Source organism: Elgaria multicarinata, chromosome 6 (genome assembly GCF_023053635.1).
Source record: "Elgaria multicarinata webbii isolate HBS135686 ecotype San Diego chromosome 6, rElgMul1.1.pri, whole genome shotgun sequence".
Taxonomy (NCBI): domain Eukaryota; kingdom Metazoa; phylum Chordata; class Lepidosauria; order Squamata; family Anguidae; genus Elgaria; species Elgaria multicarinata.
In genome coordinates this window covers 21,672,819-21,698,137 of record NC_086176.1, presented here as the reverse complement: position 1 = coordinate 21,698,137, position 25,319 = coordinate 21,672,819, and the positions used below count along the sequence as shown (strand labels likewise).

The 25,319-nt window shown below is 42.6% G+C and overlaps 1 protein-coding gene across 2 annotated transcripts in view; it reads left to right on the top strand.

The window, feature by feature from the left end:
• Nucleotides 1-25,319, top strand: part of NRG1 (neuregulin 1) — a 612,616-nt gene that overhangs the window by 228,370 nt on the left and 358,927 nt on the right. For both annotated transcript variants that reach the window (XM_063129142.1, XM_063129141.1), the window contains exon 2: nt 24,893-24,967. In XM_063129142.1, the coding sequence (XP_062985212.1) occupies nt 24,893-24,967 (75 nt within the window). The remainder of the gene's footprint in view (nt 1-24,892; nt 24,968-25,319) is intronic.

Sequence of the window (25,319 nt, the reverse complement as noted above, 5' to 3'; positions counted from 1 at the left end):
CTGGTTTAAACAAACCAGAGTTTATCATAATGTCTGAACTGGGAATCCTGGTTAGTTTAAATAAGCCAGGATCATAAACCACATGCTCTGCATGCAGATGATCCCATCCACACCATCTCCAGCTAAAATCATCTCAGGTACCAGGGCTTGGAAATACTCCTATCTTGAAAATCCATTTCCAGGAAGGGTAAATATTACTGGGCTTGATGGACCGGGCCTTCATCTCTTGATATGAAAATAAGTTTATCATGATTATAAGAGCTATGAATTTTGGACCAATTCCTGCAATGCTAGCTCCTCCTTAGATGCTTAGAATTGCTGTGGAATCTTCCAGTAATTGTATTATGGTTATTATACCCAGAATGCCTACCTGAACTTACAGGTCCAGTTCTCAGATTTACAATGTGAGAAATTAGTCACATAAGGAAAGGGGAATAGAGAGTAAACATTGAGAAGGAAGACCAGTTTAAGAATGCCAGAGTGAAGGAATGAGTTGTAACAGACATTTAAACATTGTGATGGAAAGAACTACATTGATGTCAGAAGGTATAGAATCCCAAGCTTAGCAAGAGAGAGAAGGTGCCATCAGGAAATGGTGAATTTCTGGAGGACAAACATAGGATACCTGACACACCTAATGCTTGTTAAGTGAGCACTATAGTTGTAGCTACAAGAATCCAGAAGTAATATGTTAGTGAAAATGTAGCCCAGTGGTAATATGGGCGCTTTGGTGGGCAGTTCTGTGTTGTCAGAGAAGTGCAGAAATTTCCACCCCCAAGTGTAAGGGCCAGTGTATATGTTATTTAATGGTTTTGTTGCTGCGGCCAACCAGTTCAGTGTGGTTGGCTGGCTGGCTCCCACACTACACTGGTAACATGCATCATCTTCTACCTCTGCAAAATGACTTTATTGTGTGATTATTCCATCATCAGTGACACCCTATTAGTTTTGCATTGCTGATGCAGTGTAGCCACCAGAGCCCCTGTGGAGAGGCAACTGTGGTGTAGTGGGTCAGCATGTAAATTGGCTCTAAGGTGACATGTAAATTGGTGCTGGATCCTCTACGGTTGTTCCTATGTTGGCTCCAGTACCTGTAAAGTCTTCCACCCAAAAGGGTGAAACTTTGATGTCATGGTTAGCAAACATGCAAGCAATTCTTGCAAATGGGAGGTGGTTGACTGGATGTAGGCTATGACAGACATGCCCATAGACTGAAGACTTTACATGTATCAGAGCAAGAGCAATGAAAGGCCATAGCTAGACCTAAGGTTTATCCCCGGATCATCCAGGGGTCAAACCTGTTCATCTAGGTGACACACAGGGGATCCAGTGCTCAGGCAGGGGTGAACCCTGGATGATCCCAGGATAAATCTTAGGTCTGGCTGTGGCCAAAAGGAGGGCTAAAACTAGATATAGGTCATAGCTAGACCAGGCCCAAATTCCGGGATCGTCCCGGGATCAACCCTGTGCATCCAAATGACAGACAGGGGATCCCAGGAGTAGGCAGGGACGATCCCTCCATTTGCCTGGGATAATCCTTAGGTCTAGCTAAGGCCATACTGGCAGATAAGGGACTGCTGCTGAAAACAGCATCCTCACTTCTCCTATCTCCTCTGTAACATTTAGTAAGACAAAATGTGTGACATGATATAAACACCTGTGCATTTGCAAACCCCCTATATACTTCCTTGGCTCTGTATGAAGCAATGCAATGACATAACATCAGACACTTTATACCAGTGGTTGTTGGTGTTTCTGAGGAGAAAGGGAGAATGAGATGCAAGGCTGCCGTTTTCAGCAGCAGCCTCACTTCTGTCATTTTTGCAATTCTAAGCTCTCTACCTCTCTCACTTCCACTCTAGTTCATGTGTTGAAACTTTAAATTCAAGTTAATGTGCCCATGTATCAGACACAATCTTATGGGAGCTTTCAGAGTGTTAAAAAGAAAATGGAATAAATTGGCCAGAAGGATGCGTATAGGAGAACATGGGGAACACACTGCATTTAAATCAGCTGGTTAGAGCCTGGAGGGTTGCTTGAATGAAGAGCTTTTTCATTAAGGGGTTTAGAAGTTTCCTCTACATGTGCTATGTACAGAGTGATGGTGAGAGAGAAAATATGGATTCTTCACACACACACACACACACACACACACACACACACACACACGTTCAGAGTTAAATTACTATTGTCCTCTTAAAATTATTCTGAGCTAAAATGGTATTTGTCTGATATTTCCTGGGGCTTATCACGACACCTGCCTAAAACATTATTCATAGCAGGAAGTCATATCCTTCTCTTCCGGGAGTAAACTGTCGGAAGAATATTTTGTAAAAATAAAATACAAAATCCATTGTAGAACCTGACTTATAGATGGTAGCTGGAGGAGACTGGTGCATAAACAGGAGAAAGAAAGGAAAAGAGTTTACCTGTGATGAGTTCACCTACGATTTGAGAAGAGGGGGAAATTAGACTACAGTATGAATGTACCAAGAGAACCTGAATATTTTATATTCTAGTTATGCACAACCAGTTGCTTTAGATCAGGGATGGGTAGCTTTTGGCCCTCCAGATGTTTTGGCCAATAACTCCCATCAAGCCTAGTCAGCATAGCCAATCATGGGAGGGATCATGGGAGTTAGAGGCCAAAACATTCGGAGGGCCATGTGTTGCCCAGCCCTGTCCTAGATGGTAAAGTCTTCCAACACAATTCAATTGGGCTGAGGTAAGTGTTGCACAAGCTGATGTGCAACCAGATGCACACAGCATCTGCATCACCCACTCAAGCAGAAAGCGGCTTCAACACACAGATCCCCCTTGTTGGACTGGAACAATTATGCATTTCAACTCACATGCTTTCAAGCTATATTTAGCATTAGCCCTTCCCACCCACCCCCAAACGAACACAAACAGCCTAAATCACTAGCTGAATCTATCCCTATTCTGAACTTCCTACATACCCCCCCCACACACACACACCATGTTCTGTGAGTTGGAGGAAGCAAATATGGGCATACAAATCCGAAATAAATTTAGGCTGCAATTCAGTTCACATTTACTTCAGAGTAAGTCCCACTTATCTCAATGGGACTTCTTTCTGAGTAGACATTCACAGGATTGCACTGTTTCACTACTTGATTTTTAGTCAGGTTTCTAGAAGATACTTAGGCCTTCTTTCCTCACCATTGAAGTAGTTTTCATACCTTAACACTAAATTACTTTATTGTCCAGACATGTCTAAGTTCTTCTCCTTCCCCACTATAACGCCTGCCTTAAATTTCCTTGGCATTGCAAAATCAACTGGTGCAGTCCATTGAATGTTGCTTGTCTAAACCCCAAGTCCCTGATCTAAACTGCACATTGTATTTTTAGATCCCATATATTTTAAAGAGACTAAAATCCTAATCCTATGCACTATTTATTTATTTACTGCATTTCTATACCGCCCAATAGCTGAAGCTGTTTCTGAGGCCTTAGCTAGACCTATGGTTTATCCTGGGATCGTCCCGGGGTCATCCCTGTTCATGTAAATGACAAACAGGATATCCCGGGAGCAGGCAGGGACGACTCCGGGACTACCCCAGGATAAACCTTAGGTCTAGCTAAGGCCTCAGACTATTACTGTTTGGCATTGCGACTGTTGGAAGCAGCCCCAAAAGTTTCTCTCCTGTCCCCTATGTTATTTAACCCCTGGGAGAGGTCATCTGGAGCCTTGCAGTAAGATGTCATCAATATGCTCTTTGTTACCTGGCTCCAAGGAAGCAGTCAACAGCCTTGAATGTTGCCTTAGTTCAATGATGTGCTGGGTAAAGGGGACCAAAGAAGCCCTTTAGATTAAAAGGAAATTGCATTTGCTTAGCTTTGCTTCCTGCTTCTCCTCTGCATTTGAAACGTGGTCTGCAATTTAAAACTTCCCAACTCATATACAGTAGGTGAAGTGGAACAGCGCCCTGTAGTGGATGTTTTGTAGCACAACTTTGACTGCACACGGCAGGAAGAATTGGGATATTTCAGAAGAATCGTGTTTTCCAAGATTTATTTTTAGGTGGAATAATGGAGGGAAGGAGAGGGAGACGTGCAGGAGGCTCATGATTTCATCAAAATAACCCATACATTTCCGTGAGTATCCAGTCACAAACGTGTTATAAAGCTCTCATTTAAAGAAGCCCAAACCCCAGAAACGACATAGGGCTCATCTACACCTGCAGCCCTTTGAGGAGTGGGGAGGGATGATCCCAGAATTTTCCACTTCTGGGATCATCCCTCAGGGACCACACGCCAGTGAGTTGTCCCGGAAGTGAAGAGGGACATTCCAGGGCGCCTTTTTTTAAAAAGAAAAGAAACGGGGAGACATTTGAGCAGGCGTGATCCTGCACAAAGGTAAGATTTTGTTAAAAACAACAAGGACAGCAACGAACTTGGTGCTGGAAGACGCCAAGTGCCATCCCAAAGATGGTAAAAATGCTCTCCCCCTCACCCCCAATGCCCACAGATTCCCCCTGCACAGTTTCTTGCCCATTTCCTGAGCCCCGCTACTTGCGGAGAAATGGGAGGACTCCAGGAGGGAGATCCACACTGCCTGCGGAGCTTGGGATGGTCCAAAGATGGTGAAAAATGGGGTAAAAGCAGTCCCAGCTATCCTGGGAGAACTGAGTGCTCGTCCCTGGTTCACCCCGGGATCATCGGTGCGTTATTTGGATGTGCAGGGATGACCTCATGACCACCCCGTGATAAATGACATATGTAAATTAGGCCAGGGTTGCTGTTGGTCAATAGAAAGCCTGACTTGGGGAACTTGAATTCAACCTGTTCAGTATGATGTCACACTTCCCCTGAAAGATCAGGTTCAGAGCTTGGGAGTGCTCCTGGATCCTATATTGTCCCTAGATCTTCAGATGGCAGGGACGATGAGGAGCATGTTTATAGAACTATGTCTAGTGTGTTCACTGTGGTTAATTCCTGCATCAGTCTGATCTTGCAACAGTTATCATGCCTTTAGTTACATCACAGCTAGGCTATTGTAATGGTTTCAACATGGGACTCTCCTTGAACAGTGTCTAGAGGTTTCAGTTGATGCAAAATACAGCAGCTAGGCTGTTAACCAGTGAGTGGTAACAGGATTGTATCATCCCAATACTAGAAGATCTGTAGTGGTTGCCAGTTGTTTTCCAAGCTCAATTCAAGGGATTGCCTTTAATCTTTAAAACTCTAAACAACTTTGGGTCTAGCTATTTGTGGGGTCACCTATCTCAGTACGAAGCTGCCCAGTTACTAAGATCAGCAGGAGAAGCTCTTCTAAAGAGCCTCTCATTTAAAGAGGCTAGCTTGTCGGGCACATGAACATAAGAAGTGCTATGCTGGATCAGCCCAAGGGTCCATTTAGTTCAGCATTCTGTTCATACAGTGGCCAAGCAGCAGTCAACCAGGGACCAACAAAGCAGGACATGGTGCAACAGCACACACACACCCCGCCCATGTTCCCTAGCAACTGGTGCACACAGGCTTACTGCCTCAGATACTTGAAGTAGCACACAACCATCAGGGCTAGTAGCCATTGATAGCCTTCTCCTTCAGGAATTTATTCAACCCCATTTTAAAGTCATCCAAATTGGTGGCCATCACTACATCTTGTGGTAGTGAGTTCCATAATTTTTCCACCTGTACATTCCTCGTGCAATATACAATAATGTCAGGAAAATAGAAGTCCTCAGTTTGGTACATTCCATGATTGGACATTCCTTTCGTGAGGAGATTCTGTGTTCATGATGCACACTTCTAGTGCAATAGCTCACTTCCATTCAGTAGTTCTTGCAATAGCACCAGTGTGACCCGTTTCCTTTGTTTTGGTGATTCATTCAATCTCATTTAATTAATGGAGCATAATCCTCACTTTTTTCTCCAATCCCCCTTCCAATTCATTGCCCAACAGTCAGCATAGCATGGCAAAGATGGCAATTGGAATGGGTTTTTCCTCAAGGGGAAAAAAAAACTTGCCCAGTATTGAAGTGATGCATTGATTCCTGGCAACAGCTGCTAGGAAGCTATTAGAAGCTGAAGTTAATCATTCTTGATTGTTATTGTCAGTTAGTTCCCATATTCACAATGCAAAACAATATCAATACTACTTACACTGGCTTTATTTATAGCCATATCCACTGAAATTAGAATAAGAGCTTTTAGGGGGTTTCCTTGGGATGAGAGGGAAAATTCAAGGCACAGTGACTTGAGGCTGGCCATTCCATTCTGCTAAGCTATGTAGAATAGAGTTTTACTGGGAATGTACCACCTCAAACAGGGCATGGTCTGAAGGCACACATGAGGCATTCACCTTGCTGAAGCTAAGTAGGTTTGGGTCTGGTCACTCTTTGGAGGGGAGACTACCTGGGAACTGCATGTAGCCACCTTGAGTTCTATGATGGAAGAAAGGTGGGATATAAATGTAATAAATAAATAATAAACATTTATAAATGCCCCCATTCATTACACAAGTCCCACATTGACTTCCTAGGACTTTCTTAATGAGATGAGACCCTTTCTTAATGAGATGAGACTCTGTTTCGAGGGTAACAGACCCTCGAAAGATAACAGAAAACAAATCATATGTATAGAATAAGCATGCATGATATAATAACGCATATTTGTTCACAAAGGCAACTCACATATGTGCACTAAAAGCAAAAGTGTTTTGGCTAGAAACTTTTCCAGCATTGCTTCTTCTAATTCTGGCAACTAACCAATTCTACCCAGGTCTATAAAATTCTCCCTTATTGGCAGTACTTTGCTAGGCACCAAGAATCTCAATCTGGGGACTCTGGCAGCAGGTCCTGGGGCCTTACATAGTCCACCCTCATGGTAGCTTGACAGAGGAGTGAGCTACTGTCCTCCTCTGCTGTGCTTCAGCACCACCACCACAGATGGCCACAGATGCACCTTCCAGCTCAGCAAAGATCAGGTGACACAAGGACCCAATGCTGTTCTACCTAGTCCTATAAAGTTGCTAACTGGCCTGGTTCCTCAGTACAGCTTTCTCATCAATCTCCAAGTAAGGATGGGTGATAATTTTGTTTCATTTCAGTTTTGATAAGGATTTGCCAAAACTTGCTAAACTCTCCACATTTGGGACAAAAAGAAATTGAGATGTTAAAACTTCAAATTCAGGAGAGAGTGAAACTGAGAGATCCTCCCATCCCTATCTCCAAATCATCATTTCTAATACCTACTGACTCAGTAGGCTCTTAGTATTTTCCCTGTCTGTTGTTTAAGGCCTTCGTGACTCCTGGCATGTATCCAACTTGTACAGTGCATCTTAGTTGAATTACAGTTGATTTTATGAGCTAAAGATTTTATGAGTGCCAATGGTACTCACTAACTTTCCGATAGAAAGACAGATACTGTGGCACCTGAAAAGCTCATAAATTTATCACAGCATATAACTTACTTTATTGTTATCTCAATATCACCTTCCCATTTTCTTTTCAATCCATCTGACATACTTGTATGTATTTCAATAAAATGTGAATACATTTTAGAGACTAATCCTTTGGTATTAATCATAAAATACATTCATATTTTGTCACATTTCTAATCATACTTTGTCTTACTATAGGATTTGTAATAAGATAATATATTTGACGGAGGAGAATCCAATTCATTTGCATTCCCTGAAGCTTTTCTTTTAGCTGCTAAACTGGGAGTAGCTTTATTTCCATAGACATCTCTCTTGCTATAAAACACTTTTTGTTTCCATTATGCATGTTCCTCTTCTTTATCTAGAGGGGCAAAATTTGGGTTCAACAAGAATGGAACCAATGGGGATATTTCTGGAATTAGTTTATTTTTCTATTTCTACCAAATTGTTTAACACAGTGTATAAAAAGGGATTGTTCCCCATTACAAATCTATTTTTCCTCCTCCCAATAAAATGTGTTCAGTTAATTGTGAATGTTTCCCCATTGCTCCCATATCTACCCATGATTTTAAAATTAGATGGCTGTTGGTTGATGGGGACAAATTCATCAACTGTAGGATAGCTTTATTTGCGCTAGCTGCAAGAAAAATAAGAGCAGCTTTTCTAAATCATACCACCGTCAAATCCTAAGGGGGTTGAACAGAAGGAATGTTTTAAATCCTGATCATTTTGTTGTGTTCTTGTTTTATTGTATCAAAGGTTTTTCTGTTTTATACTTGCGTGCTTTGTGTTTGTATTGTGATGGCCATTGGCTATAAACAATAAAATCTTGAGACTGATATATACCCATAAAATCTCCGAGGTTCTCTCCAAATATCATATTTCTTGATTGATATGATTTGCAATATTTCTTGATCTAGTCGCTCTTACCACAAGCGAGATAATTTCAAGAAAACTGTATCAACAATCTTTGGTATATTAAGCTGGTGTATCCAGCAAGGATAAGGAACACCAATAATGCAAAATGTTAGAGAAACTGTCATCAGCAAGGTTTACATATTCATTTGTGGTGGTTACATCCTGTTGTGTTACAGTTTTGGAACACAATATTTTCAGAAACTGCAAACATTATACATCAAATTATACATGTCACACCAGTATTGGCTTTATTAACAATATGGAAAGAACAAAATGCAAATGTGACATCTAAGGAATTATGTTCATGCTGATGGCAACTCACAGGGTAATAGCTAGAAGTTGGAAAATTGCAGAACTTTGAACAGTGCAGTCTTGGTATATGGAGCTATGCCAAACAGCCATGCAGAAAAATTGACATGTCAACTTAAATTAGCTAAAGGCAGAGTTAAATATCTGATTTTCGTAGAATACAACATAATTTAATTCATATACAAATCAGGGACATATGCAGCAACATCTATCAAAGCCTTTCTTTGGATTATGGAAAAGAAACTAAATATAATTTGCTATTTTGAAGGATCATAAAATCTCTAAATAGCCAATGGATTCCATGCATATTTTTGCCTGAAAAGTTAAGGAGGGATGTATTTGTCAACAACTAAATTTAAGCTGGATGAACTTTACTTTGGTTTGTTTATATGTTTGTTTTTGTATTTGAAAAAAATAATAGAATCGTTCTTTAAAAACATTGTATCACAGCATGACTGCTTTTGTAGAGAAGAGTCTACTTAATCAGTTCCAAGAGATCAAATTTTATGTGGCAATTGATTGATTGATTGATTGATTTAAGGTGCAATCCTATGCATGTTTAGACTGAAAAATGGCTTACAACCCCCAGCATTCCCCAGCTAGCATGGGAGTTTTAGGACATTTTTCTGTCTAATCATGCAAAGGATTGCACCCTTAATACCCTGTTCCTATTCCCAGAGCAGCTTCCAGTACAGAAACATAAAACATTAAGTTAAACAACAACAACAACAACAATTAGTCTATATTAATCTTTAGTCCTTATGGTGCCATGTCATTGAGATAACTGGGCCTGCAGTTGTCAAGAGCTTGCAGTTCCATTCTTTTTAGAGACCACAGTGGGACTCTGACCCAACATCTTGATCCATCCATTGTGTCCCATGTGCCATTTAAGACACACTGAGCAGGATCCAATGCAACACGAGCGCTAATTCAAATTATGTGGTGCTCATGTAAAAAAATCTCTAGCACAACACCAACAGCATTAGCTGGTATGACAAGAGTCCCCAGAGAAACCCAATGTGCCAGCTAATGCTATAAGCGTTGTGCTACACACTGTGTCACTTGTGTCACATTGGCTACTGCCCATTGTCCTAACCCTTTCGGCCAGGCCTTATGTTCAGAAGCCCTATTTCTACTTCTGATGATGAAAACTTTTATTTCCTCCATCTTTCCGTTGTGCGCTGCTTATCCAGCCATTAAGATGCCACCTCCCAAGTCAGTCCTTGCCATACTGATATACAGTCATCCAGATCAGTAGTTTTATGTAGAAGTACCAGGAAGCTGCCATTGCCTCTATGCCACTGTTGTGGCCCAAACATTACAAAGACACTGCTTATGATCCAACACATCTTTAATTGATGGAAAGGAATTCACATTGCAGTGGAGAGAAGACATACCTCTGTCAAGGAATACATTTCTCAGGATTGCTGGATGTGCCAGCTGTTTTTATTAGCTAGTTTGGCAGAAGCAACTAGAGCATGAGCAGAATGCTTGTTTACCAAAACGGAAATTCTAGCTGACCACAACTTTCCTGCAGCAGACCTCTTACCAAGGTGACTAGGGAAAAAGGAAATCTGGCTCGGCAGCTAAGGAAAAAGGGGAAGTCTAGGTTTTTCTTGTTTGTCCTGTAAGAGGAACTTGCTTATCAATCAGCCACTTCAAAGTTCACCAGAGTGAATGTTATTCCTGCACCCGTACAAGATTTTTTTAATGAATAGTTCACCTCCAGTACCAACATGGCTTCGCTTATGTCAAGATGTAGCTGATGTGGCTGTGACACCACTCCTTGCTTTGTTTTCTCCATTTTCATTTAATCTATTTTCTTTCTCCCTTTCTCAAGAAGGACTTTTGTCCAGGTTGTTAATTCTACTTTTTCCCCTTCTTTTTTTTCTTTTCTTTTTTTAATTTTTTAAATTTGTCTCCTGAGTAACATCTTAGAAGTGATGATGAATGTTGAAAGGGCATGGTTTTCTTTTCCAATTCAGAATGCTTGTAGGATCCAACCAGAGCCAATCTTCAGTTTGCAAATCAATTCTCTTAGAATGAAGAAGCCTCTGTCTCCTATATGTAGAAGTTACAAACAATGGCATCAGGATTGTTTGGTCTCTTTCCCTGTTTTCTTGCAATTATAATTTGACCAGGCAGACTTATTTTCATACCATTATTTCTCTTTTTTAACTGATTGGATTTTCTGTTGAGAATAACCCATGATTCCACGCACAAGATGAGATCAGCAGCCCCCGGGCTTCCTTTAACACTCCTTTTTTTTATCTAGAAAAGTAAAGCCCAGACTTTACTGGGCTCTTTAGGTTGGTCTGGAAAATCCTAGCAAATGTTTATAGGGCTGAAAACAATGTAGCAGTAAAGGCATGGTCAGAACTAAAGAGCTCTGTCCAGTCCTATATAGTCAAGAACTTGCTTTTTTCCAGGTTTTTATGAAAGCCAGTCAAATATGTAATTTAATTATAATCACAGTAAGTCAATGTTGAGTGTATTTTTCAAACCCAAATATTTCCCTAGATGTGCTTGCAAGGTTTTCATCCAGAAGTGAATTCTCTCTCTCTCTCTCTCTCTCTCTCTCTCTCTCTCTCTCTCTCTCTCTCTCTCTCAAATTAAGATGATGCATAGGGCTATCTTCAAAATCTTCCAAGTAATTTCAGTTCTTCTTGGTAAACAGAGGGCCAGTTCAGATGCTCTGTAAACCTCCCAATGCCAATTCACATGAAACATGGATGGGAAATAATAGGCCACCATTGCATGCTAAAGAGTGTCAGAAAATAGCACCTGTCAGTGTGGTGACACAAGGGCCATTTCTACACCTGCTTTTCCCCCCGGGATTGTCCCGGGATCAACCCTGTGCATCCAAATGACACACAGGATATCCCGGGATCACGCAGGGACGATCCCTCCATTTTCCTGGGATAACCCTTAGATGTAGAAAAGGCCAAGGACAAACATTACTTTTTCTACAGGTGTGTCCTTTTCAGAGGATTTTAGAGCATCTGAACCAGACTAAAATATTGTCTTTTGAATTTGGAATCTTTACTGCTTGCAAGTAAATTTAGAATCTTTACTGCTCACATTCAGAAATATGGTTCAAACTAAATGGAAAAGTTGCTGCAGAAACAAAATATTTTCTGGCCCAGTGTCTGCGTTTGTCCTCCCAAGTTCCTTTTACTTATGCGGCCCATGTTTATCTGTTTGTTTAGGTGTTTTGACAAGTTTCTTACTCAAGATGTGTATTACACATTTTCTATTTCGTAGAATTATATCGAACATGATATTGCAAAGTCCAATTCCAACCTAACTTAAAGGCGTACATGTTAATTAGTGCTTCCATAAGCTATAATAAGAATTCATAGTTCTGATTACGATTTTGCTTAAATGCATGAATGCTTGTGTAGTGTGGAAAACAGCCATTTTAAATTCAAATGTTGATTCTTGGAAATTAATTCCCCTGCACCCTGAACCCTTGTCATTTGAATGATCTGATGGGCTCTTGGCTTCTTTGATCTGTGAGCAGGCACATTCGTACAAACTCCAGATGGGTAATCACGTTAACGCATTGCAACAAAAAAAAGAAAGAATATTGAGACACCATAAAGACTAGCAGACATTGTGCCATAATCTTTCGGAGGTTCTGCTCCAGAAAAGCTTATATCACAATAAGGGTGAATTCTATGCACCCTTCCCTGTGAGTAAGTACCACTTCTGAGTGTTCATGGGACTTATTTCTTAGGGCCTTGCTAGACCTACCGGATAATCCAGTGGGGAGTAGGAATGATGGCGCGCTGCAGCTAGCGCACGCCGTCGCGCTTTTCTAGACGTAACACGCGGCGGGGTAAGGGGAAGCCCCGTCGCATCAGCCATTTTCTTTGGGATCGTAAAGGGCCATGTGCGCAGGAGCGCACCAACGGAAAGGTAAGTCCTTTTTTAAAAAAAATAAAGGGTTCCCCGCTCCCCCTGCCCCTGATTTTTTCCCCACAATGCCTGATGCCCCCCTGCCCGCTCGCTCGCCCGTCCTCCCCCACTCCCCATGCCCATCCCCGCTCGCCCGTGCCCACCCCCTGCCCGCTCGCTCGCCCATCCTTCCCCCTCTCGCCATGCCTGTCCCCCGTCCCCGTTCTTCTTCCCTCTGTCCGTCATGCCTGTCCCCTGTCCCCGCTTGCCATGCCCGTCCCCCGTCCACCATGCCTGTCCCCGTTCTTCTTTCCCCCCCCTCTCCTGCCAGGTCCGCTCTTTCCCCCGGCCCCCATCTCCCCCCCTGTGATTCCCCCCCCCGGCCCGATGGGCACAGCGCTCCTATGGAATGCTGTGCCCAGTCCACTGCTTCTCCCGGCTACTCGCGAGTAAGTGAGCAGCCGGGAAAAGCCATGGACCCTGCTAGACCTTCCGCAGCCCTGGCCTGAGGCCGGGGCTGTGGAAAAACCGGGCCATAACCGCATCCGGTTATCCCGGGTCAAGGGAGGACTTAGCCCGGCCTGACCCCGGGATCCCCTGTGTGTCATCTGGATGCACTGGAGGGAGACTGGGCCTCACACCGGGCTAATGCCTCATCTACCAACAGCCTTAGTAAATATACATAGTATTATACAGCATACCGCTTCACCTTAAATGTTCCTTAAGACTCTTTATTAATCTTAAAGATGTGTGTTGTAACATGTTGATTTGCCGTTTTATACCCAAGAAAACATTTGACATCATGGCATTCAGTAATATGGACGATGTGAGTTAATTAGTAGGCAATTGAATGAGTGTAAGATCCTCAGGACAGAAGCAGGTTAGCCTGGAGAACCTTCAGGTCTTTCCTAGCTAACGATGTTACACTAATGATCTCAAAAGGTCAACTGCAGCCTACAGTCATGCTAAGAAGGGAAGAAGAGTAAATTAGTGGTTGACTGGATGCAAAGAATTCTACAAAATATATCTGTCCACCCTTGTGCTTTTCTTGCCCCTCAGCAGTTGCTTCTCCTCTGCAGTTGGTTCTGTAACAAGATAGCTGCTAGCTAGAAAATATGGGATGGGAAGTTCTTGCTTCTTTTTTCAGGGTGACCATATGAAAAGGAGGAAAGGGCATTGTTTCTTCAAGAGTTGCACAGAAAAGGGAATTCAGTAGGTGATTTGTATACATGCCGCGCCTGGTGAAATGCTCTCTTCATCACAACAGTTAAAGCAGCAGGAGCCCTGCCCTCTTTTGTATCAAAACCAAAGGCCAGTGTAGTGCAGAGAGGTTAAATTGTACAAGCTAAGGTGTTTAAAGTAATAGACCAAATTATTAAAATTGAGTAGAATGTTATCTGCAACTTGCATACAGCTTGGATATATGCTCTTTTGATATGGTATTGGGTCTTTTGTAATTATACTTGCATTCATTTTTATATTGTTTGCATTTAAATACATTTTCCCCTGATGATGAGCTATATCCCTACATATATCGGGAGTTGCTGTAAATCTTTGTACACCTTCTGAATATATTATTCTCCTCTGTGATAAAGTTGATATAACTTCTGTTTCCTGAACTGCTCCCCAAGTTAGTAGATGCAAGAGGGAGACACTATCTTACATGGTGGATTTGAATAACAGCACACTAGAAATTGTTCATCCATGTTCTATTCACTGAGTTTTCCATAAGGGTTAAGGTTTGCCGCACTACATTTGAAGCTGGCTATGTTTCAAAGCCTGCTAGCTTTGATTCTGCCATTAGGTAAGCCACAAAAGCCTCAGCTTCAATTGATTTCAGCAGGAGCTTCTCAAATGTACCTGTAGACAGACTTTAGTCCTTATTGAACCATTGACTTCAGTTTGATCTGTGTGAAATGCTTGGTAGAGAGACTATGAGGCTTGCTTGATTTAGTTATCCTGCACTACCCTTGCATAAGAGCAGCTTGCCATCTTGAGAAAGAGTCCTCAGGGCATCTGTTCTATTATTTCCCCCTCAGGTGTAGACATTTCCTAGGCATAGATTGCAGAGCCAGCAGGTTTAGCTTCTATTTTGGAAAATGGAAAAAGAAGTCTGAATTTTGTAGATGGAAATTTGTAGGGCACCCTGGGATGATTTATTTGCTAGCTTTCAGATGGCTGAATTACCCTAATCCATCAGTGTTTAAACTCTGTGCTTCGGATGTCATTTAAAATATTTAGGAGCTTCATGGATAGGCTGTGGGCCTATTTATCCTTGAAAAGATGCACATTTGCTTCAGATTCTTATGTGAAACAAGAAGGATATGGCGTTAGTTCTCATTTACTGTAGGTGTATATAGATTGGTTTAGAAGTACATATATGAATGTGCCATGTTTTACCGCAGCAACTACAGTTTTATATTAACGCATGCATACCTTTGCATTCACATCAGGATCCAATCTTTTCTCAATAATAATAATAATAATAATAATAATAATAATAATAATAATAATATATTTCTTACCTGCCTCTCCACTTGGATCGAGGCGGGGAACAACAATGAATATAAAACACATTAAAAACTGATTAAAAACATAACATACATGATTAAAACATCCTAAAAACATTCTAAAAACATTATAAAATTTCACTGGGTAGGCCTGCCAGAATAGATCAGTCTTTATTGCCTTTTTTAAATTCTAAAAGACTGTCAAGTTGCTGAATCTCCTCCGACAGGCCATTCCACAGTCTGGGAGCAGCAGAAGAGAAGGTCCTCTGGGTAACAGTTCTCAATCTAGTTTTGGTTGACTGAAGTAGATTCTTCCCAGAGGAGCTGAGTGTGCGGGGTGGATTGTACAGGAGAAGGCAATCCCACAGGTAGCCATTAAAACTGGTATGATGTGGTTCCCCCCTAGGTGACCAGCCTGGCTGCCATATTTTGGAATAATTGAAGTTTCCAGACTAGGCACAAAGGTAGCCCCTTGTAGAGCACATTGCAGAAGTCGAGCCTCGAAGTTACCAGCACATGCACTACCGTCTTTAGGTCTTCCAACTCTAGGAAGGGGCGCAGCTGGCGTATCAGCTGAAGCTGATAGTAGGCACTCCTGGCCGTCGCATCTACCTGGGCTGTCATTTGGAGTGACGGATCCAGAAGCACCCCAAAACTGTGAACACCATCTTTCAGGGGGAGTGTAACCCCATCCAGAACCAGTTGACACACCTCCAGAACCAGTTGACACACCTCCTTTGACAGCGAGCACCTCCGTCTTGTCTGGATTCAGCTTCAGTTTGTTTTTCCTCATCCAGCCCATTACCGCCTCGAAGCATTCATTCAGAGGAGACACAATATGGCTTTAAAAGCCAGTTTACTTATATCCACCTTATGATAGCAAAGAGTCTAGGGCTCAGATTTTATGTAATAATTACTATGCCACCTTTTTACTTGCTCTGCTCATGTGCTTTTAATAGCAACTTGGCATGGACTTGGTTCACCCATCATGTTAAGCACCCAATCCTGGCTTACTAAACCATGATGCGCACAAACAATATGCTGGTGCCTGCCAGGGTTTAAAGTTGGCTTATGAACCTTGGCTTATTTGAAAGCAATTAACCATAATTCCTAGTCTGCATGTAACAGGAAGCTATGCTTATTGGAACATCCTGGTTTGTTTCCCCACTTGAACCAAGAGAGAACTGAATGGAGGGATTATGACTTGGTGGAAGAGCACATACTTTGCATGCAAGAAACCACAGGTTCAATCCCTGGCAATTCCAGATAGGGATGGGGAAAATCCTATCAAAAACCCCGGAGAGCTACTGCCAGTCAGTGTCAACAATATTCTGGGCAAAAGGGACCAATGGTCTGACTCAGTATAAGGCAGTTTACTATGTTCCTGTGAGGCAGGACCAAATGGACAGCATACACAAGTACATTATGGTTTATTAAGCCATGATTGATGGTTTAACATGATGTGAAAACTGGGCCAGAGATATTAAGAGTTCAATCCTATGCATGTTTAGACAGAAAAAAGTCCTACAACTCCCAGGATTTCCCAGCTAGCATAGCTGGCTAGGGCATGCTGGGAGTTGTAGGCCATTTTTCTTTTGAAACACGCAGAGGAATGCACCCTAAACTGGTGTTGTTTCCCCCATCACTTTATACTCGTGCCACAAAATTTCTGTTTCAGGCTGCTTTCAAAGACACAAAAACATGGCCAGGTTTTGCTTTGTTTTTGTTAGTGAGATTTGCACTAATTCATATCATTCTGGAGAGAGCAATGTATTTGGCACCAGCTTGGGAACATATTGTGAGCTAGAGGGTTCATGTAATTTACATGTAACTGACATTGGGCTCTCATTCATGGGAAGAGGTTTGAGTGCCAAACTACACAGGCCATAGCTAGACCTAAGGTTTATCTCTGGATCGTCCAGGGGTCAAACCTGTTCACCTAGGTGACACACAGGGGATCCAGTGCTCAGGCAGGGGCGAATCCTGGATGATCCCAGGATAAACCTTAGGTCTAGCTGTGGCCACAGATAGTAGACATGTTGTCTTCATTTTTTGATGTTCTTAGTCTGTAATAGTTAATTGCAAATTGACCAAAACCAAAAAAAACAAACAAACCCATCTCTCATCACACATGACTGTGATCCAGATATATTCCCTTTTAAGTTCCATTGATTCAGTGACAAAAAGTTAGGTATGTACTTAACTCTCCAGTTGAAATCAGCATGACTAAAGGATGCCTAATGCTGACTGTACTATTGCTAGTTTTCCCAAGGGGCTACATGCCAGAAACTCTTTCACATTTGGATGTAGACTGAAGGCCCAATGCCAATCCCATCAGCACACAGTTAGGAAAAATCTTCTTTGCATATGTGTGTGCCCACAGTTGCTGGCAGTCCATATATCATCATAATGGGTATCCATGTGTTTCTGAGGACCTGATTTTTCCATTCTCCAGAGCTGACATAAATGCAGTGACAATTCTTTGAACTGAGCTTGGGAAAGTATCACATGCAGGGAAGGGACATTTTATAATATTGCCCCCACTTGCATCTTCACATTCAAGCCCAAGCTTTACATTTCTTCTTCCATGAGTCCAAGCACATTGCAAACATGTACAATGTTGCTTCACAAGGCTTGTGCTACTCTCATTGTTGACTTGATAAACTGCTGCATGAATATAAGCAGGCCCTGTGTTTTCAAAGCAGGGATCTGTCTCGTGGCTGAGGCTGTCCCAGAATTATAGGCAAGTTCACACATCACGCGGATCCATCCTGAGAATAAGGCACCATGGGTTGTTTGCTGAACAACCCACATTGTTCCCAACAGACAATTGGGTGTGTAGTGGCTTGGCATGGCTTCAAACCCAAAGTCCGTTCAGAGTAGAAAGAGAAGTTCCCAGAATCCCAAGTTACCCGTTTTGCCTATCCCCTCCTCCAACTTTGGGATCATGTGATCATGACCGGGAGTTGACTCTGCCCCTCAGCCCTTCGAAAAAGATACATTTTTCCACTGTTTTACCCGATTTTTCCAAAAATTCTAGCAAGCGAACCGCAGCACGCAGAGAGCTGAGAGTAGGCTCAAAATGACCCCCAGCCACGACTCTCTAAGCACAAGAAGTTTCAGAAAGATAGCTTAAAAAACAACACAGTTATCCCCTATTCTTTTCCGCAATGCAATCCTATGGGCAAAATTTTTCAAAATGGCGATCGGATCGGTCCGCGAAAAGAGAAGCGCTCCGCATATGGGCGCTTCTCTTCGCCGTGCTTCTACGGGTCCCCGGTCCTCTTCTACTCTGCCTCTGGGCAAGGCGGAGCAGGCCAATTGGCTTCTGATTCTCCGCTTCTAATCGGAGCGGAGCACATCCCTACTAAACATAACTGTCATAAAAGTTGAGTAGAGAATTTTAACTCAAGATGTCAAAAATGGCCCCTCATTTTTGAACTGTAGATTTTACTGAAAATACGTGTCCCTCTTCAAAGTGGTGCAACTTCTGGTTGCATCTATATTTGATACTCAAATGTTTTTCAGTGCTGAAGGTCACCTGCTGCTTAAATCAAGTTCCACTCAGAACAGACCTGAGATGAACATGCACTTCAACAGGGCAAAGCTGAGAGGTGTGTGAATTCAGACTATCAGTTACCAAATGATGTGCACATAACCAAGCCAGTTGTCTGGTCCCCATCACATATCCCTGCAGTATGTGAATGTTGCAGTTTCCTCCCCATAGTGTGTTTCCACATTTCTACAGTCATTGGGCATGTTCAGATGACCCAAAAACCCATAGCCACTTTGCAGAGAGGGTTACCAAAAGAACGGGCTGCCCTCCTAGCATGCAACCTCACTGCTCAGAGCGGTTTGCTCACCCATTCCAAGGCACATTTCCGCTGGAGTCCTCTGGTATGGGGGCCATCCCAGTGGCCCCCATACCAGAAAAGGGTTCCCAGAAGCCACACCAGCTGTTGTTAGGCAGATCTATTGAGAGATCTGTTGAGTGGAGCAGCATCGGCATTTTCAGCCACTCTAGGCATGCATCTCTGTGGTAGATCTCCATTACCCATGTATGCTCACCAGATGACATGGTAAGCCATCGTGCGTTGTGTAAATCTTTCTGCACAGTGTGGGTTACAAGATTGGCTCTTGGAAGTTATCCACCATAGTTTAACATGTTGCATGAACCTGGCTTTTGTGTGTGATTACCAGTGCCAATTCTATGAATAATTCCCACCTGACTATTGCCCAATCAATTGTGAGGGTAGCAACCAGGCACAAACACCCTGTGGAGTTGATCCCACCCATGGGGTCCCAGTATGTGCAGGTATACTATAACTACATGGGATTATACCATGGAGGAATCATCTCCCATATCCCTATGATTGCATGTCAAGCAAGTGGCGTAAAGGGAACATTACAATATATCAAGTGCAAAATGATTGCTCATATCCACCCTGGGTGGCCAAGAAGCATCTTACAATCTTTTAAAACCAATCATTTTGGAAATCCCCCAGAATACTGAAGCAGAGTAAAATGCAAGAGCATTGGTGAGGCTGTCTTACTAGGCTACGCGTGCAGTCTTAATGGAAATATGCTGTCATCTGGAATCAAATGTATTTTCAAGACAAAAGCAGACTTTGATATATCTTTCCTGCATAAAAGCGGAGGTTGTTTAGCAAAGGGAAAGGCTGCCAATTAATTTTGTCGCTATCATGCATGATCACAAAGATTTTCAGTGAATGTGCAGATTCTTTTATAAGTGACTGCGCATCCTATTATAGGGTTCTCTATAGCAGGGCTGGGGGACCTGTGGCCCTCCAGATGTTGCTGGACCAAAAATCCCATCATAATTGACCATTGGCCATGCTGGCTGGGGTTGATGGATGTTGGAGAAAGTGGATAGAACGTGCTTTATTGATTTATTTAATTTGTACCTCACCTTTCCACCAAGGTAACGGCACTCAAGGCAGCCTACAATCATAGGAACTTTTTTTTAAAAAAAAATGAAGAAAAAAATGATTAAAACAATAATAAAACAAGAATATTAAAAAACAAACCAACAATAACAGAATAAAAGCAGTGCCCAACTCAACAGACCAGCTTACACACCAAAGGCAACTGCTTCAATAAAAACATCTGTGCCTGCTGATGGAAGGATGGGAGAGAGGGAGTTCCACAGCCTGGGAGCGTCCATAAGAAGGCCCTCTCTCGCATGGCCACCAAACATGACTCTGAGGCAGCAGTACCAAAAGAAGGGCCTCTACCAAATATCTTAAAACCCAGGCAGGCTCGTATGGGAGAAGGTGGTCTTTCAGGTAGCCTGGTCCCAAGCTGTATCTGGCTTTGTAGGTCATAACCAGCACTTCTGGTCAACAGACTGGCCACAGCATTCTAGAGCACCTGCAGTACTTCTCTCTCTCTCTCTCTCTCTCTCTCTCTCTCTCTCTGTTTCATAATACTAGAGTTTGGAGTCACCCAGTGAAATAGATGAATGTATCAAGGGAGTTGTGTAGATGCATGGGCTAGCCCCACCCACCATGCACCATTGCCATGTTCCCCCAATGAACATGGCAATGGTGCAATGAACTTCAGTGTGGTAGCCCCCCTCCTATGGAATTCCCTGCCTCTGGAGGTCAGGCAGGCACCAACTTTGTATTCCTTTCAGCGCCTCCTGAAAACGTCATTATTCCAGGAAGCCTTTCCTTAATGACCAGCCATGGTTCACTGTACATTTTGTTTCTTTTAAAATCTATTTTAAAGTGTTTTATTCTGTTTTTATTTTATTTTATCTTGTACACCGCTCTGAAATTTTCAATGGGGAGTGGTATATAAATATTGTAAATAAATAAATAAATAAATAAATAAATAGGAGCTCTCAGCACATACATCTGTAGGTGTGGAGGATTCTTTCTGATGAATGACAAATGGACATTCATTAGGAGGGCATGGCAGCCGTAGGTGGGGATGGCAGTGGGTGGTGCTAGTCTGTGCAGCCCTATAGCCCCTTCCTCATATTCATTCAATGCTTGGAGGGGGCCATGTGTACCCCCATAGTACATTTGAAATGGATGGAAGAAAGAATTTCACACACCACATAATTAATGTATGAGATTCACTGACAGAAGGTATGTTAGGTAAAATGACCCCCTTTTTTTGTTTAAAGGAGAAGGCGGTTGCCTTCATACTCTGTTTGTTAACTTCCTGCAAGCATCTGGCTCACTGCCACTGGATCTCAGACAAAATGGATCTTTCATCCAATCCAGCAGGGTTATTCTTAGTTTGCTAATGAACTGAACTGAATATTCAAAAATGATTTCAAGCATGCAGTCAACCCAACAGCACAAACCTATCATGTCTACTCAGGAGTATGTCCTATTGAGTTTAATGGGACTTACTCCCAGGTAAGTGTGTATAGGTTTGGTAGATATTCATTTTTCTTGAAATGCCCTGCATAAATGTTTATGGTAAATGCACTCTAAAATCCAAATGTCTTCGGTTTTGATTTTTGATGATGATGATGATGATGACAATGACAATATTTATTTGTATTCTGCCTTTTGCCCAATGCTGAGCCTCAAGGTGGCTTTACAAGATTAAAACAGTTACTCTGCAAACCATTTTAGAAAGCAAAAGAAAATAACCAATGGACAATGAAGATAAGTTTGGGTTGATTTCTCCTGAATACCTTCCGTACTTGAAAATTGGCCTTGTTAAAAAGAAGCTCAAATTTTAAAACATGTAGAGGTAGTGTAGAGTTTGCTTTCACCACCAGGCTTCGTATCCTTATGGTAAATTTCCTACACCTTGGCAATATTTCTGGAAAAACTCATCACATGAGTTAGGGTCATCATATGATGCATTTATCTGCTTCCAATCAACAAATGGCACTGATGGAGATCATGGGCAAATAAACTTACCTGACATGCATGGCGGGGCACTACTAGATGATAAATCCAAGGTAAGAGAAATGCACCTGGTAAATACCAATTCCTGTAGTAAATTATGTAGACCAGCTGAAGGACACAAAGGCAGAGGCACTAAGATACAAGAGAACTATAAAAGCTAAAACAGCCTCCAGATGTAGGAGTTAAAATGAAACCACAAATCTTTAAAAGCCTGGGAGAACATGACAGTCATAGCCTGGTGTCAAAGTGATAACTATGTAGGCATCAGCCAAGCATTCCATAGGGTAGTATTCCAAAAATGAGGAGACCAGTACCAAAGATGTCCTCTTTCTTGTGGCCACCCTTGAAACTTCTGGTTGAGGGGCACATGGAGAAGGGCTTCTGAAGATTATTTAGGGCATGGACATATGGGAGCAGGCATTCCATCAAATACCAAGGTTGCAAGCTGTGTAGAGTTTTTAAACTGAAAACCAGCACTTTGAACTGTGCCCAGAAACAAATTGGAAGCTAGTGAAGGTGAAAAAGGACCAGCATAATATGTTCATAATGCCTGGTGCCAGTTAAAACTCTTAGTCATATTTTGCACTAGCCGAAGTCTCCAGACTGCCTTTAGGCAGGGGATTAATTACATCTAACCCACCCAGTCCAATACTAGAACCCTTGAAGGCTCACTGTGATGAATTTGCAGGACATTTTGAGGATAAAATCGCTCACGTTCATGCTGACTTGAACACTGCTATTGATTAGGGTGACCATATGAAAAGGAGGACAGGGCTCCTGTATCTTTAACAGTTGCATAGAAAAGGGAATTTCAGCAGGTGTCATTTGTATATATGGGGAACCTAGTGAAATTTCCTCTACATCACCACAGTTAAAGCTGCAGGAGCTGTACTAGAGCGACCAGATTTAAAAGAGGGCAGGGCACCTGCAGCTTTAATTGTTGTGATGAAGAGGAAATTTCACCAGGTTCCCCATATATACAAATGACACCTGCAGAAATTCCCTTTTCAATAAATTGTTAAAGATACAGGAGCTCAGTCCTCCTTCTCATATGATCGCCCTACCCAGTGCATTGTCTTATCCCGTTTTGTGGAATCAATTTCAGTTTTTGGAGCCTGAGGATGTGGAGAGGACGTTGGCATCTGTTCAACCTACCACATGTTCTCTCAACCCTTGCCCGTCTTGGCTTGTTCAAGCTAGCTGCAGGGGGGCTGACCAACTGGGTCAGGGGAGTGGTGATGGGGTGGTCTCTGCTGCTTTGAAGGAGGCAGTGGTGTGACCACTCTTGAAAAAACCCTCCCATGACCCAGAGATTTATGCTAACTACCATCCGGTCGCAAATACCCCATTTTTTAGCAAGGTGCTCGAGAGAGTGGTGACAACCAGTTCTATTTCTCTGTAACATCTGAATTGGGAGAGGCCATACATGTTCTGAACTGGTGCCTGGATTCAGTTATGGCTTGGACGAGGGCCAATAAACTGAAGAGACCTTGTGAGTTGGTGGTTCCCAGGTCTGGGAATTGGGGTGTTTGCCTGTTCTGGATGGGGTTGCATTCCCTCCAAACGAGCAGGTCCATAGTTTGGGGGTGCTCCTGGACCCAACTTTGTCACTGGAGGCCCAGGTGGCCTCGGTAGCACAGAGCGGCCATTATCAACTTCAGTTGGTACGGCAGCTACGCCCATTCCTAGACAGGGATAGCCTAGCCACGGTCATTCATGCACTGGTAACCTCACAATTAGACTATTGTAATGCGCTCTATGTGGGGCTACCCATGTATGTGGTTCAGAAGCTGCAGCTTGGGCAGAACGCAGCAGCTAGGGTGCTCGCTGGGACGCTCTAGCTCTTCCCACATAAAACCAGCGTTTAAAGAACTGCACTGTCTGCTGGTTAGCTACCGAGCCATGTACAAGGTCATGCTATTATCTTATAAAGCCCTAAACAACTTGGTACCAGGATACCTAGCAGACCGCTTTCCCCTATATACACCCAGGCAACATTTACTGTCTTCAGAGGAGGCTCTGCTCGTCATTCCGAGACGAAGAGAATGTCTTCATAAAGAACCTCGACACCGGGCCTTCTCTGTAGCGGCACCCACCCTTTGGAAAACCCTCCCTCTTGTGGTTTGGGAGGCAGAACATGTAATATCTTTTAAACACCTCCTAAAAACATATCTTTTTTTTAGACAAGGCTTCCCTGGATTGTAAGTTATTGTGGTTTTATGTCATTTTTAAAGTTTTAAATCGTATTGTTATATTATGGTTTTAGTTGTAAACTGCCCAGACAGCCTAGGCTGTTGGGCAGTATAAATATATAATAAATATATAAAATAAATAATAAATAAAAGCAGGCCCACGTGCCATTGCAGTAATTCAAATGGAATTTATTATAGTCATCAAAATATGGCATACCAGGACTGACTGTATCGTTCCTTGGGAAGGATGTAAAGATTCACCACCGACAGCAGATTATCAATTAGGTATTTTATTACATGTGTACGTGTGTGCTTATTTCCTTTTTGTCTAAAGTATATAATAATTTTAACATTTAACCAAAACAGCAACAATAGTACATGCAGGTTGTCTTACATTGGTTGTCAGAAATGCATTGGTTGTCAGATTCGGGAGACATCGAGATGAGATATGACATCATTGGGGTGTTCTGCCTCAAAGTAGCGGAAGGTCTTGGGCCAGCACTGTGGCAAATGAATATTAAATGCAGATCTATCTGCAATGCCTCATACGCTGAGAACTGTGATGGCAGCACTTTGGTTTGTGAGTGATTTGCCGAAGCATGAATGGACATCGCAAGATACAGACTAAAAGTTTTGAAGTGTCTTGGAATACATTCAAGTGAGAATATCTAAATATTCCTCTCCATTCTCTCTCTGTGTGTGTCTCTGTCTGTCTTTCCTCTCCCTTCTTCCCCTCCCTTGTTTCCCACTTCCTGTCAGGAAGGGCCACTTCTGAAGGGCCAAGTCAGCAAAGCCTGGTATCAGCAGAGACTAATGGCGGCAGCAGCTACAACAGTGAGTGGATATTGAAGAGGGGAGGGGAACCAAAGGGCAATAATACCAAGGTGTGGCATTGAACTCCTGAAATATGTTGTGACCCTTCCGTCCCTGACAAGCCTGTGTCCGTCAGCAGAGTTTCTTGCACTCCCCAAAATAAGACCAGCAGAATGGGGTTCCTAATTCCATCAACAACTTTCCATTTCGGCCACGGCTGCTGACAGACCCATCTGCTGCTTCCATTGTTGCTCATAAAGACATATCAATGGCATAAGCTGATGCAGGAAAACAGAGGCTTGGAGCCAGCTGTACAGCTAGTGATCATCAGCTAAATGAGCCCCATCCTTGGCATGTGCTAATGGGCCTCTGC